The sequence below is a fragment of the Bos mutus genome, chromosome 17, assembly GCF_027580195.1.
Source record: "Bos mutus isolate GX-2022 chromosome 17, NWIPB_WYAK_1.1, whole genome shotgun sequence".
Classification (NCBI taxonomy): Eukaryota; Metazoa; Chordata; class Mammalia; order Artiodactyla; family Bovidae; genus Bos; species Bos mutus.
In genome coordinates this window covers 2492562-2506964 of record NC_091633.1, presented here as the reverse complement: position 1 = coordinate 2506964, position 14403 = coordinate 2492562, and the positions used below count along the sequence as shown (strand labels likewise).

Here is a 14403-nt window from a genome sequence, read left to right as displayed (position 1 = left end):
CATGGGGTCACAAAGAGTTGGACACGATTGTCAGAGAGTGTTCTGCCTATGTTTTCCTCTAGGAGTTTTACAGTTTCTGGTTTTACATTTAGATCTTTAATCCATTTTGAGTTTATTTTTGTGTATGGTATTAGAAAGTGTTCTAATTTCATTCTTTTACATGTGGTTGACCAGTTTTCCCAGCACCACTTGTTAAAGAGTTTGTCTTTTCTCCATTGTATATTTTTGCCTCTTTTGTCAGATAAGGTGTCCAAAGGTACATGGATTCATCTCTAGCTCCATTAAAAAAAAGGCATTTGGCTGCACCAGGTCTTAGTTGCAGTACACAGGATCTCCCGTCTTCATTGTGGCCTGCCCAGGCCCCACGTACAGTAAAAGACACGACCCTTCTCCTAGGACCCCACCTACTGTCACACCAGGTCCTGGTGGTATAAAAAGGAGGAAAAAACACTGTAGTTGCCTGGGACAGACTTGAGGACCTTTACCATGGTCAGATGGAACCCTCTGCTCCGGACCCCCCTGGCTACTTCCCAGCAACCCTTTGACATGCACTGGACTAGAAGCTTCCAAATATGTGTTGACAATGGTTTCCTCTGGTCAGGACAATTATACCGATTTCATGTGTTGTCAGATTTTGTTTCATCTCATTTTTCCTTTAAGTCATCTCTGTAGAAACACATTGTATTGGTGAGTCCCTGGGTAAAATCCAAGGGGAGAGGAGTTTCCTGAGTCCAGGTAGAGATGCTTATCCTCCAGAGTGAAGGCTGGCAAATGAGGTGTCACTTCCTGTTCTGTAAATCGAGTTTTATTGGAATACAGTCACCCCTATTTGTTCACATAGCATCTATAGCGGCTTTCCTGCTACAACCACAGAGCTGAGTAGCTGCAGTAAAGGCCATATGGCTTGCAAAGCCTGAGATAGCTACTGTCTGACCCTTCACAGAAAAAGTTGTCTAAAATCTTGTCTAGAGCACCCTGCATGGGGGCCTCTGTCCTGGCATCATCAGAGATGGGAGCTAGCCACAGCCTCCCAAAGAAAAAATGTAAGAAGGGATTTGGATATAGTTCACCAAAAGGGAAAATTATTTCCATGGGATGGTCTATGCTCTCTGACATTCAGTGACTATCAAGAATTCAGATTGGAATCAATGGAATATTGATCAGGTTAATTGTCCTGGGATTGGTGGGGAAAGACACAGAGGGCTTGCTGGAGAGCTGGAAATACTTGTAGAAAAGGCCAGGGAAGGCTTGCTGACAAGTTCAGAGGGGCAAAGGGACAAGCACATACCCGGCCAGCCCAGAGGAGTGGAAGTCATGGCTTTCAGCACCTCATCTCACATCTGAGGATCCACGTTGGTTGTCAGCATAGAAACTTGCTATAGAAATTCTTTAGGAAGGACAGAGCGTGAGATGGTTGAATGGTATCACTGACTCAATGGACATGAGTCTGAGCAAACTCTGGGAGATAGTGAATGACAGGGATGCCTGGCATGTTGCAGTTCATGGGGTCACAAAAAGTTGGACACAACCGAGCGACTGAACAGCAACAATAGTTTAATTGTTTAAGGAACTGACACAGGGTTTTCCAAAGTGGCTGTACCATTTTGCATTCCCATCAGTAGTGATGAAGGTTCCAATTTGCCTGGAAATTGCACCGTAGTTGAAGGGGTCTCAGAGAGTCGGACATGACTTAGCAACTGAACAACAACATGGAAATTCTAGCACAGTTCTACAGGGGAAGGTGATCAGCACTTTTCAGGAGTAAACAACAACAAAGCAAAGTAAAAGACACTCGTATACAACCTCTGACATCTTCAGTATGTGTGTATCTTTGTTTGTGTGTGTATATATACATACATGTATATATATATATATATGTATGTGTGTGTGTGTGTTAGTTGCTCAGTCGTATCCAACTCTTTTGCAACCCCATGGACTATAGCCCGCCGGGCTCCTCTGTGCATGGAATTCTTCAGGCAAGAAAACTGGAGTGGATTACCATTCCCCTCTCCATATATATGTGTATATGTATATACATATGAACATGTTCCAACCCCTTAAATTTTAAGAATATATATGTCTGTGTGTGGATGTAAAATCTTTACATATCAGAGCTTCAAGGCCTCCTTCCAGCTATGAAGTTCTATGATTTTAAGGCAGCATGTGCCTAATTTGGGATTCTGTTCAATTTTATATATATATATATATATATATATATATTTTTTTTTGCAGCCATGCAGCATATGGAATCTTAGTTCTCCAACCAGGGACCCAGTCTGTGCCCCCTGCATTGGAAGTGTGGAGTCTTAACCACTGGACTGCCAAGGATGTCCCCATAAATGTTTAAGATGATAAATCAGTTCTAGATTGTGTCTATATAATGAGGAGAAGAGAGGGGTACTTACTGGACAAAGAGAGAGGGAGGGAAAGGAGTTGACAGAAGAGGCAGTGACGGAAACAAACACACCCATAAGGAGCTGCTGACGTGAGGAGGAGGCTGTAAGGAGGGCGGCAGGTTCACCGGGCCTCACCTCCAGCACCTGGCCTCTTAGAGAACATCATGAAAGTTCTTCCGAAGGTGTGTTGCGGACCTAAATGTGGTGCACGACCTGTAGGCAGATAAATGTACTCGGTGGGGCTCCTCTGAAGCTCACAGGGTGGAGAGGGGGTGGATCGCAGTGCAGGTAGTTGAGCGCATGGGGGAGTGTGTGGGCTGAGGAAGCAGCTGAGAGGCGCCTAACAGGGAAGGGAGCCGGAGGCAAAAACCTCCAGAGACCCGAAGACGTGGAGGCAGTCAAGTGTAGGGGTGGAAGAAAGAGTATGTGCACCCGACGGTACAGCTTTTTGTGCAAAAGCATCAAGGCCAGAGGCAGCAAGGAGGGTTTGAAGAACCAGAGGGCGGAGCGCCTGGGGGCGGGGCTGGAGAGGCAGGTGTGGGCCGAGGGGTGGGGTTTGCTAGCAGAGGTGGATTGCACCGGGTGGTGTAGGAAGAGACCTCGGCGCAAGCACTTGCGCCGTCAATCAATCTGTCTTTAAGGCTCAGCTTCCTCATCCACAAAGGGGGATTAAAAACATCTACCTCATCAGGTTGTTGTGAGGATTCAAGAAGGTAATGAACAGTGCCATTACCTTGGTTTACTGGCACTGGGGGTCAGTAAACGCTACTGTGGGAGAGAGGAACACCGGGGAAGGATTTCAAGGGAGTGAGTGGTTCTGACAACGGCGAAATTAGATCACTTAGGGCTAGTGGCAGTAGGGGGAAACCCATCAACCGCTGCAGTACCTGGGGATATTTGCCCCGTGTTTGTACTCTTCCAAGGACCATTTTACCCTCTCCCAAAGTCTGAAATTAAAATGCAAAAGGGAGAAAAATTCTCAAGACGATTCTTGCCTGCAGGAGCCTCCACCCCCGGCATCCCGGCGTGTCCGTGCCCAGGGCCAGGGATGCAGGCTCCAGTTTGGGCTGCGGGGAGGTACGTGGAAGGTAGGCTACCCCACAGGAGGTGAGAACATCTCGCTGGCCCCGCCCCACCTGTGAGCTACAGCCAATCAGACGTCGCGAGGTCAGAGTGGGTGTGGCCACGCCGGGAAAGGGCCCCAGTTCACTTGCTGCGCAGCCACCAACCAGGTCCCTGGAAGGGTAATCAAAGGGAGGAGAGTCATGAGGTCTTCAAATACTCAGAATCGGCAGGATGGAGAGGACCTCAGCCGGCCTGTCAAACAATAGGTTCTGTTAGTGAAGGCGACCTTTCATTCACAATCAAGTGTTTACTGAGCCCTATAATATATACCAGGCATGACCGACTCAAAGGGCATGAGCTTGAGCAAACTCGGGGAGAGAGTGAAGGACAGACAGGGCAAGCTGGTGTGCTGCAGTCCATGGGGTCACAAAGAGTCGGACACCACTTGGCTACTGAACAACAAGGCAGTGTTTTAGGTGCCTGAGGGGTCTCGAGAGGGACCAGAGAGGAGCCTACCTTACAGGGATGAACAGATACAGGGAGGAAATTATAAATGCTAGACACATAAAGCATCGGAAAGAGGATTTACCAGGAGCTGGGGGTGGGGGGAGGGTACACTTTTAAGAGTGATCTGGGAAGGCAGAGAGCTGAACAGTGTCTGTGGGCATCACGTAGGAGAAAACCCTTCTGGGCACCAGGATGCTGGGTGAATACATCATAGGGAGGGCCATGCCTGCCCCGGCCAAGGGTCTGCGTGCAAGTCCTGGTCAAACTGCTCCCACCCCAGGGAAATGCCCAAGCAGAAGTACTGGCTGACAGCGAGGAGGGAAGAGGACGGAGTAAGCCTGAAAAAGCTGTTAGAAAAGACTCACCTGTGACCCTGGAAGTTACCTGAAGAACTGGGGATTTTCTAAAACCCTCCTCAAGAAAAGTCCCAGAAGGAACTGCAGAAATTAGGTCTCCGTCACACGCAGGGGGCAGGACACAGTAGAGGATTCTTCCACCAGTTTGGACCTCTTGCTCTCAAGAGGCCCTATCAAGGCATGCTTCTGTGGTGGGGATACTAAAGCAGTAACATGGGGACTTCCCTGGTGGTCCAGTGGTTAGGAAACCACATGCCAATGCAGGGCACATGGGCTTGAGCCCTGGTCCAGGGAAGACTCCACATGCCACAGGGCAATTAAGCCTGTGTGCCCCAACTACTAAAGCCCACATGCCTAGAGCCTGTTCTCTATAAGAAAAGCCACTGCAATGAGAAACCCACGCAACTAGAGTAGATCCTGCTTGCCACAACTAGAGACAGCCCGCGAAGCAACAAAGACCCAGCACAGCCAGTCATAAAGGACCAAACTAGTAACACTGCCTCAGGTGATGACGGGCCTCTTCCTTCTAAAGGAAGAAAAGGTGTGGGGGGGACTCTGCTCTAAGTAACCGTGAAACCTAACCAGCACAAGCACATCCGCCAGGCAGGATGCTCGCTGAAGGTGACAGACCACATGGACAGAGATCTTCGCTGCAGAAATCCAGGAATTGGAAAAAGGCCAGGAAGAAAGACTTGGGCACTGCTTTTCCTCTGGACAAAGAATATCCTCAGGAATTTTGCTTCTTTCTGGAACATATCAGCATGATGGTAAATAGCGTTGTATTCAGTTATTCTCTTGAGTTTCCACTGGTTAAACACAGAGCTGAGAATCAGAAGACTCGCAGCCTAACCTCACGTACAATTGGGAAGGATATGTGATAGAAGGCAAGACCTTTTTTTCATTTTATTGTTTCAAGGCCTTTTTAAAAGTAAGTGAATGTACTCCACCATATTTATACTCTCCCAGGTAGCCTCCTCAGCAGGCTAAGCTCTTCTTCCAGACATCTTGCTAATATTTGATGTTTATTTTGACCTGAACTTGTTACTGCTTTTTTCATTTCCCAGCCATGTGACAAAACCAGCACTATTCAAAAACCACACACACAGCTTCCCTACCCAACTTAACGGGGTGTGACATGAATCTCAAGGAGTCTCAGCTATTTCCAGATACTGAAGCCCCTCAAAATGATCCACCGCCTGAGTAAACTTAAAATGCTGCACAACTGGCTCAGAAGGCCACCCACAGGTGGAGCTCTACACGTGCCCTGAGCACGGGCCAGTCCTCAAAAAGTGGTGACCACTTTGGGAGGAAACATGTTTGTTGTGATATATGTAACTCTGGAATGTCTATTAAACTAAACAGCAACCTCATTATATTACAGGTAAAAATTTAACTTATGAAGCCATAAGAGGAGCCTTGAGAGTTATCTGAAAGGTTTTCAAAAAAAAAAAAAGAATCTTTTTATTTTCATAAATTAACACACATAACAGTGGGATTTTTAGTCACAAACTACCGAACAGAAAAGAACTGCAGGGGCATTGTGTGTGCCAAGTTACCAAAAATGTACAAATTTCACTTAACTATTGACCATGATAATTATATAAACACTTCAGGCGGCTATTTACTGGCCCAGACCAGCCCAAGGAGATGCTGAGGTCTCTCGCCAATGATTAAAATCCAATTCAGCACCAGAGAGGGGCTCGAGAAGACACACGATGTACAAGGATCCAATCTGACAGGGTGCAGTGCCAGAGGGCGGACTATGCAGGGACCCTTGCTTCACAATCAGAATAAACAGCCTCTGCTGCTCAGTGTGTGGCTAGATGATAGTGTCACACTTTGATTTTAGTAAAATGAAGCCTTATTCCTGGCCAACTTTTGATACAGGAAGTTTGGCTCTGGCAAGGAGCCCTCCCCGTGCACGAATCCAAGGTACGGGGCTACGAGCCTCTGGCCAACCACAGACTTTGGGGACAGCCACCCACGATGCTGTCTCAGAGGTCCTTTCCATGATACTGGGGTCGGGGGACACGCACAGAAAACAGAACACAAGGTAATTAAGGAAAGCACCGACTGCATACTCGGCCCCCAGGGAACGGGGGAAAGTACCACCGCCTACAAGTTGGTCTTTTGCAGATCTCGACGTACATTATGAGATGAAATTCTAGCCTTGGAAACGAGCACTGGCTCTGTGTTCCACCAGCTGCAAGAGCCTTGGATTGATGGCCCTGCCCTGCACCCTCTGTGCAACCCTCGGCCTGGCAGGCAGAGAACCAGCCCCACTGGGAGGACTGAGCCCAGAAGGTGGGATCTGCAGTTAACCTCAGGTTGGCTCTGGCACCCTTGGTAAGGCCTTTCCAGGCAATATTGTGACAAAGTGTCTGATTTTCACAGCTCGAGGGGGAGTGCTGAGTTCCAGATTCACAGCATGAGTTTCTGAGCTCTTCCAGCTCCAAGTAAGGCAAACGCTACATGTCTCTGCACTGCACCCTCCTTGGCTGTAGCTCTTAAGAGTAAGGTCAGTGTGAAAAAGTGGACATAATCTGCTTGAGTGGGCGATGAGGTACATTTAAACTGATAGAGAAATGAAGCTGCAAAGGAAACCAGAAGAAAAAGGGGGAGGGTGGCCAATACTGCCAGAAACTGACAGAGAAAACCACAGCTGAGGGGTCAGTGAAAAGCCGACGGGCAGAACCACTGATTGGACCTGAGATTTCTCCTCTCTTTCCCATATTAAAATCACTAAATCTGGTGGGGTGGGAAGTCCCCATCCATGGAAACTACCAACTCCAAGCCCAGAACCAGACCTCCCAAGGCTCTGGGCAGGTGGCGCCAGCAGCCAACTGGTGGCACGTGGCATAGCTCCTAGGACCACGGACAGTGCTGCAGCTGTTAGACATTAAGACAGGTGCGGCTGAACACAGCTAAAACCTGACGTGGATTCAGGCAAGCAACTTCAAGTCTGCAGCGGGGGCCCCTTCTTAACTTCGGAATGAGGCAGGACCAGAGGCAGGCCGAAAATTACAAGGGGAAGCTGGCCTCAGAGAAGCTACTTCCTACACTCCCAGGACAGGAAGGAACCCGGCTTCCACCTCCTCCATGCCTCCCCTCCAGACGCTGCAGCTCCAAACCCCGCTCCCAGCCCTGACAGGTGCCGTGCCTGCAAAGGGCAAACTTGAAATTGGATCTCCAGAACATTGGTGAAACTGCAGCCGCACCCACTTCAGTCTGCCACGTTTGCCCCACGGTGGACTCATCTACACTGGCGACGGAGCTGGCAAACAGGGTGCTGTTCATTTGCTGGGAGTTTGTCCAGCGGGAGCGCCCTAAAAATGTTCGTACGTGGGCACAAACTCATCCCTACTCCCTTGAGCAAAAAGATGGACAGAAGCATTTGTGTCTGAGGACCCTGTCCCAGGATGGGAGAGGTGCTGAGGTGACACACAGGTCATGTCTACACAGTCTGAGCAAAGTGGATGCACGGTGGCAGCCTCTGGTTTGCACTGTCCACGGCCGGTGTGAATGCCTGACTCTCCTCCGATGCTGCGTGGCCATGGCCTGAGAAGCCTCCGTGGGTCAGCAGGCCGGTACTTCGGTTCCTGAAAGCTCTGCCTGAGGCAGCGGGCCGACGAGACAGATGTGGCACTTTTCTCACACTGTCCGTTTTTCTGCTCCAGTGAGGCACAGACTGTCAGCCTGCAGAGGAAAGGCACATAGAGACCCCCACCCCCCACCCCATCTCCCCGCCCGCTGACTCACGGGGCAACAAAAGGAACCCAGGAGACATGATCCAGGATGGGACCACCCAGCCCTCTCACAGGCTGCCTGGGAAACGTCCCCACTGGCCAGCACTGCTCCCCGGAGGAGGGTGGAGGTGGCGGCCGGCGCCTGGGCTGGGTTTTCAGGGTCTGGCTCACCAGCCAAGGAATGCTAACTCTCTGCACTCTCATTTACAGAGACAGAGATGAAAAGAAAAGATAAAACGCAAGGGAAGGGGAAGGGGGAGCAGGGTGAGGGCACACAGGCCTGACGTGGGATGGGACGAAGCCTCTGGGTTGGGGGCCTCACATGGCAGCCGGCTGCTCCCCCGTCCACACACTCCTCGGGTGCACACAGAGAAGCTGAGAGACCTTCCTGACGTTCCTCCAGGCTTCCAGCAGCACTGACGCAGGAGCCCAGAGGACAGCGAGGTGCCCTTGGACGGGGCTGCCCGTGAACTCCGTGACCTCGGCTGGCCCCCTCTCCCCCTGGACCAAGCGGCTCTGGCAGCTGTGGACACTCTGGGTTGGCCTTCATCACCACCAGGGCCGCTGTGGACCTTTGTCATGGACACCACTTCAGATGAAACCCGCTGAGACCACACCCAGCTTTCCGACTTGTTAAATGACCAGGAGAGAAACCTGCTCTTACTTCCGTCATTACAATAAATACATCTAGTTAGTGGCCGAGAATGAGAACCCAGATGAGTTACAACAGTCATGCCCCGAGTTGCATGTGGGGAAGAGGCTGCCCAAACGCGTTGATGGGAAAGGAAGGCTCTTGGCCACCCACCAACAAACCGGGTCAAATGCCTGTCGTGTGTTCTGGAGATGTGTATTGTCTTTCTCCTTGATGTCTTAAAAAATTCGTTTTAAAATCACATTTAAAGGCTCCAAACATGCAGCAAAAATTTAAAAAAAAAAAAAAAAGAGGGAAATAAAACAAATTAATCAACACCACAACATTAAAAAGTGCAACTTACTTCAAATGGACCCTGGACGGGCTCCTCTGGCACTAGTGACCCACAGTCACAGAGGGGAAAAGACAATAGGGAAAAGCCACACACACACACACACTCACACACACACCCCTGGTTCTGGACAGACGGACTCAAAGGATTAGAAAACACAACAGCTCATCTTTCCTCAACTACTGAAGTGAGCCAGTGAGACCTCATGGGACAGGACGCCAGGTCTCTCTCACCAGGCCACATGTCTGAATGATCTTGGTCTAGCACCACCATAAACGACGTGGGACTTTCACATGGACGTGCAAATGCTGTGAGTCGTTGAAACCTAGTGTTGCTGAAGGGGTGCCGCGTGCCCCTCCACGGATGGCAGAGAATGGGGTGAGGAGGCCGGCGTCATCCGGGACCATTTCCAAGAGAAAGGGAGCATTCCTGAGGTTCTGTGCTCAGCAGTACAAGCTAGAGGGCCTTCCTACACCAACTCCAACAGAGGCTGCACCCGGAAGGAGGTAAAAATCCACAGCCTGTGCTCTGAGGGGTTTAGGTGGGAGGGCAAAATCAGGTATCCTCTTCCAGGAGGCCAAGAAAAGTCTGAAGCCGAGACCCCCAACCTGAATCGCCACTCAGCAGCCGGATGACTGCTCCTGCTCCTCCTCTTCCTTGGCAAAGAAGGTCTCCAGTTCCATCAGTTTCTGTATCAAGAGTGCGTCCAGCTCGCGGCTCTGCAGTGCTGCCTTCTGGGCCCGTGTAAAGCTGCCCGCTACCTTGACCTTTCCACGTGCACGCCTCTTCCGAGGGACTGTGAAATCCTGAAACTCCAGGACTCGCTTCCTCTTCTGTTGGCTGATGGAGATGAGCGTACCGTTTCGTTCCTTAGGTTCCTCGAAAATGGTCTCTAAACACCTAAAGGTGAAGTACAAGACAGGATCACTGACACGCAGACCTGGGGGGCCACCGACCCTCCCCATCTATGCTGAAGGCTCACTGCTCCTGACTCAGCTCCTGTCTCTGGCCTGGAGCTTTATTTTTTTATGACCAAAAAATACATACATACATATATATATATATATATATGAATATGTAACACAAGCACTTTGAATACGTAATACAAGCAATTTGGAAAACTCAGCAGTGGCCACAGGACTGGGAAAGGTCAGTTTTCATTCCAATCCCAAGGAAAGGCAACGCCAAAGAATGTTCAAACTACTGCACAATTGCACTCATCTCACATGCTAGCAAAGTAATGCTCAAAATTCTCCAAGCCAGGCTTCAACAGTATGTGAACCATGAACTTCCAGATATTCAAGCTGCATTTAGAAAAGGCAGAGGAACCAGAGAACAAGCTGCCAACATCCACTGGATCACAGAAAAAGCGAGAGAGTTCCAGAAAAACATCTACTTCTGCTTTATTGACTATGTCAAAGCCTTTAACTGTGGATCACAATAAACTGTGGGAAATTCTTAAAGAGATGGGAATACCAGACTACCTTACTTGCCTCTTGAGAAATATGTATGCAGGTCAAGAAGCAACAGTTAGAACCAGACATGGAACAATAGACTGGTTCCAAATTGGGAAAGGAGTACGTCAAGGCTGTATATTGTCACCCTGCTTATTTAACTTGTATGCAGAGTACATCAGGCAAAAAGCCAGGCTGGATGAAGCACAAGCTGGAATCAAGATTGCTGGGAGAAATATCAAAAATCTCAGATATGCAGATGACACCACCCCTATGGCAGAAAGTAAAGAACAAAAGAGCCTTTTGATGAAAGAGGAAAGTGAAAAAGTTGGCTTAAAACTCAACATTCAAAAAATTAAAATCATGGCATCCAGTCCCATCACTTCAGGGCAAACAGACAGGGAAACAATGGAAACAGTGACAGATTTTATATTTTGGGGCTCCAAAATCACTGCGGATGGTGATTGCAGCCATGAAATTAAAAGCCGCTTGCTCCTTGGAAGAAGAGCTGTGACCAACCTAGACAGCATATTAAAAAACAGAGACATTACTTTGCCAACAAAGGTCCGTCTAGTCAAGGCTATGGTTTTTCCAGTGGTCATGTATGGATGTGAGAGTTGGACTGTGAAGAAAGCTGAGTGCCGAAGAACTGATGCTTTTGAACTGTGGTGTTGGAGAAGACTCTTGACAGTCCCTTGGACTGCAAGGAGATCCAACCAGTCCATCCTAAGCAAAATCAGTCCTGAATATTCATTGGAAGGACTGATACTAAGATGAAACTCCAATACTTTGGCCACCTGATGCGAAGAGCTGACTCACTGGAAAAGACCCTGATGCTGGGAAAGACTGAAGGCAGGAGAAGGGGACGACAGAGCATGAGATGGTTGGATGGCATCACCGACTCTATGGACATGAGTTTGTGCAAGCTCCAGGAGTTGGTGATGGACAGAGAAGCCTGGTGTGCTGCAGGCCATGGGGTTGCAAAGAGTCGGACATGCGTGAGCGACTGAACTGAACTGAATACAAGCACATAGTGAAGAAACAGAAATTGGACAGGATGGTAAAGAATAAAAGTAAGACACCCCCACCCCACTAGCAACAGTGTTTCGTGTATCCTCCCAAAGTCATTTAGCATACAGACGTGCACAGGTAAACATGCGTCAGCAGAGGTCAGCCCTGATATGTGAAGGGCTGGGTAGCAAACATTTTAAAAACCGATGAGCCACTTGGGTCTCTGCTACATATTTATTTTCATTTTTTAAACAGTCCTTTGAAAGAACAGAGATCATTCTTAGCTCATAGGACTGGAAAAAAAGAAAGGAAACAGGCAGCTGGCTGAACCTGGCCTGTAGTTTGCCAACTCACGGCACCATCCATCCAGCAGTCTGGGTTCCTCTTTACTCAAGGGGTAGCAGACCACAGGCTCTCCTGTGCACTGTGCCGCTCTGACTAGCAATAACCTTTAAGAGTGCCCCAGCTGGGTACGCAGGGATCCCATTTTAAATGGCTGTGCGGTGTAACCCACAGTCAGGATGGATCATAATTTAGTCAGAACTCTAGTAATGGGTATTTTTAAAGTTGTTTCCAACCCTCTCCTATTATTGAGTTGGCCAAAAAGTCTGTTCAGGTTTGTAAAATCGTATGGACAAATTTAAAAGAACTTTTTTAGCCAACCCAATATTTAGCAATGCTGCAATGAACAGCATTATATGACAAAGGCTTCATAGCAAATGCTCATCCTATCTTATAGGATAAAACTCTCCTCCTTCATCCTAGACACCACAGGAATGCAATAAACGTTTAACGATTTGAATAGAATTTAGACCCACACAAAGCCAAGTAAGTGAAATGTCTTCTGTATTTGGGTTTGGAGTCAAATCTGTAGATCAATGATTCTTAGTCTTGAAGACACAAGTACAAACGAAAAGAGGATGACCAACCTGACACATTTCTTTCCTGTCCTACTGCTGACTCCAATTCAAGCGAACACTGAAAATACCAATCCTAGTTATTTTTGAGATCCGGTACTGGAAGAACTGAACATAAAACCCTTTCCCAAGTGAAAAGCCTGGAGACTTACGTCGATCATTTCAGAAGCCCTCCCAATCTATTATTTCCTACTCGTGTGTACCTACCTGTTTGCAGGAGGAGATTTATAATTCTTGTTGGTATATATTTCTTCTAAACTAAACTCTTTTTTCTTTAACCTAAAAAGAGAAAAAGGTATAAATTCTTCATGGTCTCGGTTTTAAGAAAACAGATTTATTTATTTGGCTCTGCTGGTTAGTTGCGGCATGTGGAAGCTAGTTCCCTGACCAGGGATCAGTCCCAGGCCCCCTGCATTGAGAGCCTGGAGTCTTAGCCACTGGACCACCAGGAAGTCCCTTCACGGTCTCCTAAGAGCAACGAGATTGGTTTCCCAACTTTACCCTTTTCCGGTCTTTTACTTTCCAATAGCTCTTGATATGTCTCATGTGAACCATGAATCCTGGATCTTCCTTTTCATGCTGCTGATCTTAACTTTGTGAGATTCAGTTCAGTTATACTTACTGGGAGGGATATAACTGGATCTGTACCTATTAGCTTAGCTTACAGCTTCTTTTTTTCCTACTTTTTCAATGTTTCTTCTCTTTGACTGACTGTTCTCTTTTTTATCCTCCCCTCCTGGCTTAAAAATTATACATCTTCTGTTCTTTTAGCGGTTGCAAGAATTTTGATTAGCATATTTAACTTAGAAACTGAAGTGCAGTAATATTTTTACCCTTCTCTCAAACAACACAAGGTCCTGGGAAGTTCTAGGTCTAATCAATACTGTCCCAATTTATACGTTAGCGGTGTTCTACGTTGCCTTTTGATTTTGTAATTATGCATCTAATGAGCTAACCATGTTATCTCTTTATTTTGTTAATTAAATTTCCTTTATTCTATTAACATGGTATACTACACGGATTGATTTCCTGTGTTCAACTAACTCTGCATTCCTGGGATAAAACCCACTTGGTCATGGGTATAACCATTTTTTCAAATATGTTGCTGGATTCAGTTTGCTAGTATTTGAATATTTTGGTGTCTACGTTTACAAAGTTTCCTGGCTTCCTTTAAGATCATCTTTCTGTCTTTGGAACTCTGAGCTCTCCTCCCCGCCCTGTCATCTGTTCTCTCTGTCTTTGTCTCCATTGCCGCCCTGCAAATAGGTTCATCAGAACAATCTTTCTAGATTCCATAAATACGTGTTAAAATGTGATATTTGTTTTTCTCTTTCTGACTTACTTCACTCTGTGTGACAGACTCTAGGTTCATCCACCTCATCAAAACTGACTCAAATGTGTTCCTTTTTATGGCTAATAGTCCCCTGTATATATGAGTTTGTGTTTTGTCTGTTTATAGCTTGTTTCTTTTTTCCCCAGCAGGAAAGATACAATTTTTACGAAATAGCTTATTCAGATTTTTATTTTGACTCTGAATTTTGTTATAGTTAACCATTTCCTATGGTTTCTTCAAGTATTCTTTTTTTACATTTAAGTCTGATTTCACGTGGAATATATTCTGGTGAAAGGTCTAAGATAGAGACCCAGCTTTATTATTCTTAGAATGGCTGCCCAGCTGTCCCAGTAGCACTTTACTGATTAGCCCATCTTTGCATCACTGATTTGAGGGGACACCTTTGTTACGTATTAAATTTCTCTATGTATTTGTGTCTATTTATGGACCCCTATTTTTGTTTTACAAGCTTGCATATTAATCCTCTGGCATCATGTTGTTTTGTTCTTCTCCATTCTGCCATATTTATTTATTTTTTGACATGTACATGTGTGTTTAGTCACTCAGTCATGTCTGACTCTTTTGTGACCCCATGGACGGTAGTCCAACAGGCTCCTCTGTCCATAAAATTTTCC

The 14403-nt window shown here is 47.1% G+C and overlaps 1 protein-coding gene across 3 annotated transcripts in view; it reads right to left on the bottom strand.

Annotated features, from left to right (window-relative positions):
- Window positions 1–1537: 1537 nt before the first annotated feature.
- PRR14L (proline rich 14 like) overlaps window positions 1538–14403 on the bottom strand; it is a 44869-nt gene continuing 32003 nt past the window's right edge. For all 3 annotated transcript variants that reach the window (XM_005908532.3, XM_070385818.1, XM_070385817.1), the window contains 2 exons: window positions 12643–12714; window positions 1538–9953 (listed from right to left, as the gene is read on the bottom strand). In XM_005908532.3, coding sequence (XP_005908594.1) covers window positions 9674–9953; window positions 12643–12714 — 352 coding nt within the window. In that variant the 3' untranslated portion in view covers window positions 1538–9673. The remainder of the gene's footprint in view (window positions 9954–12642; window positions 12715–14403) is intronic.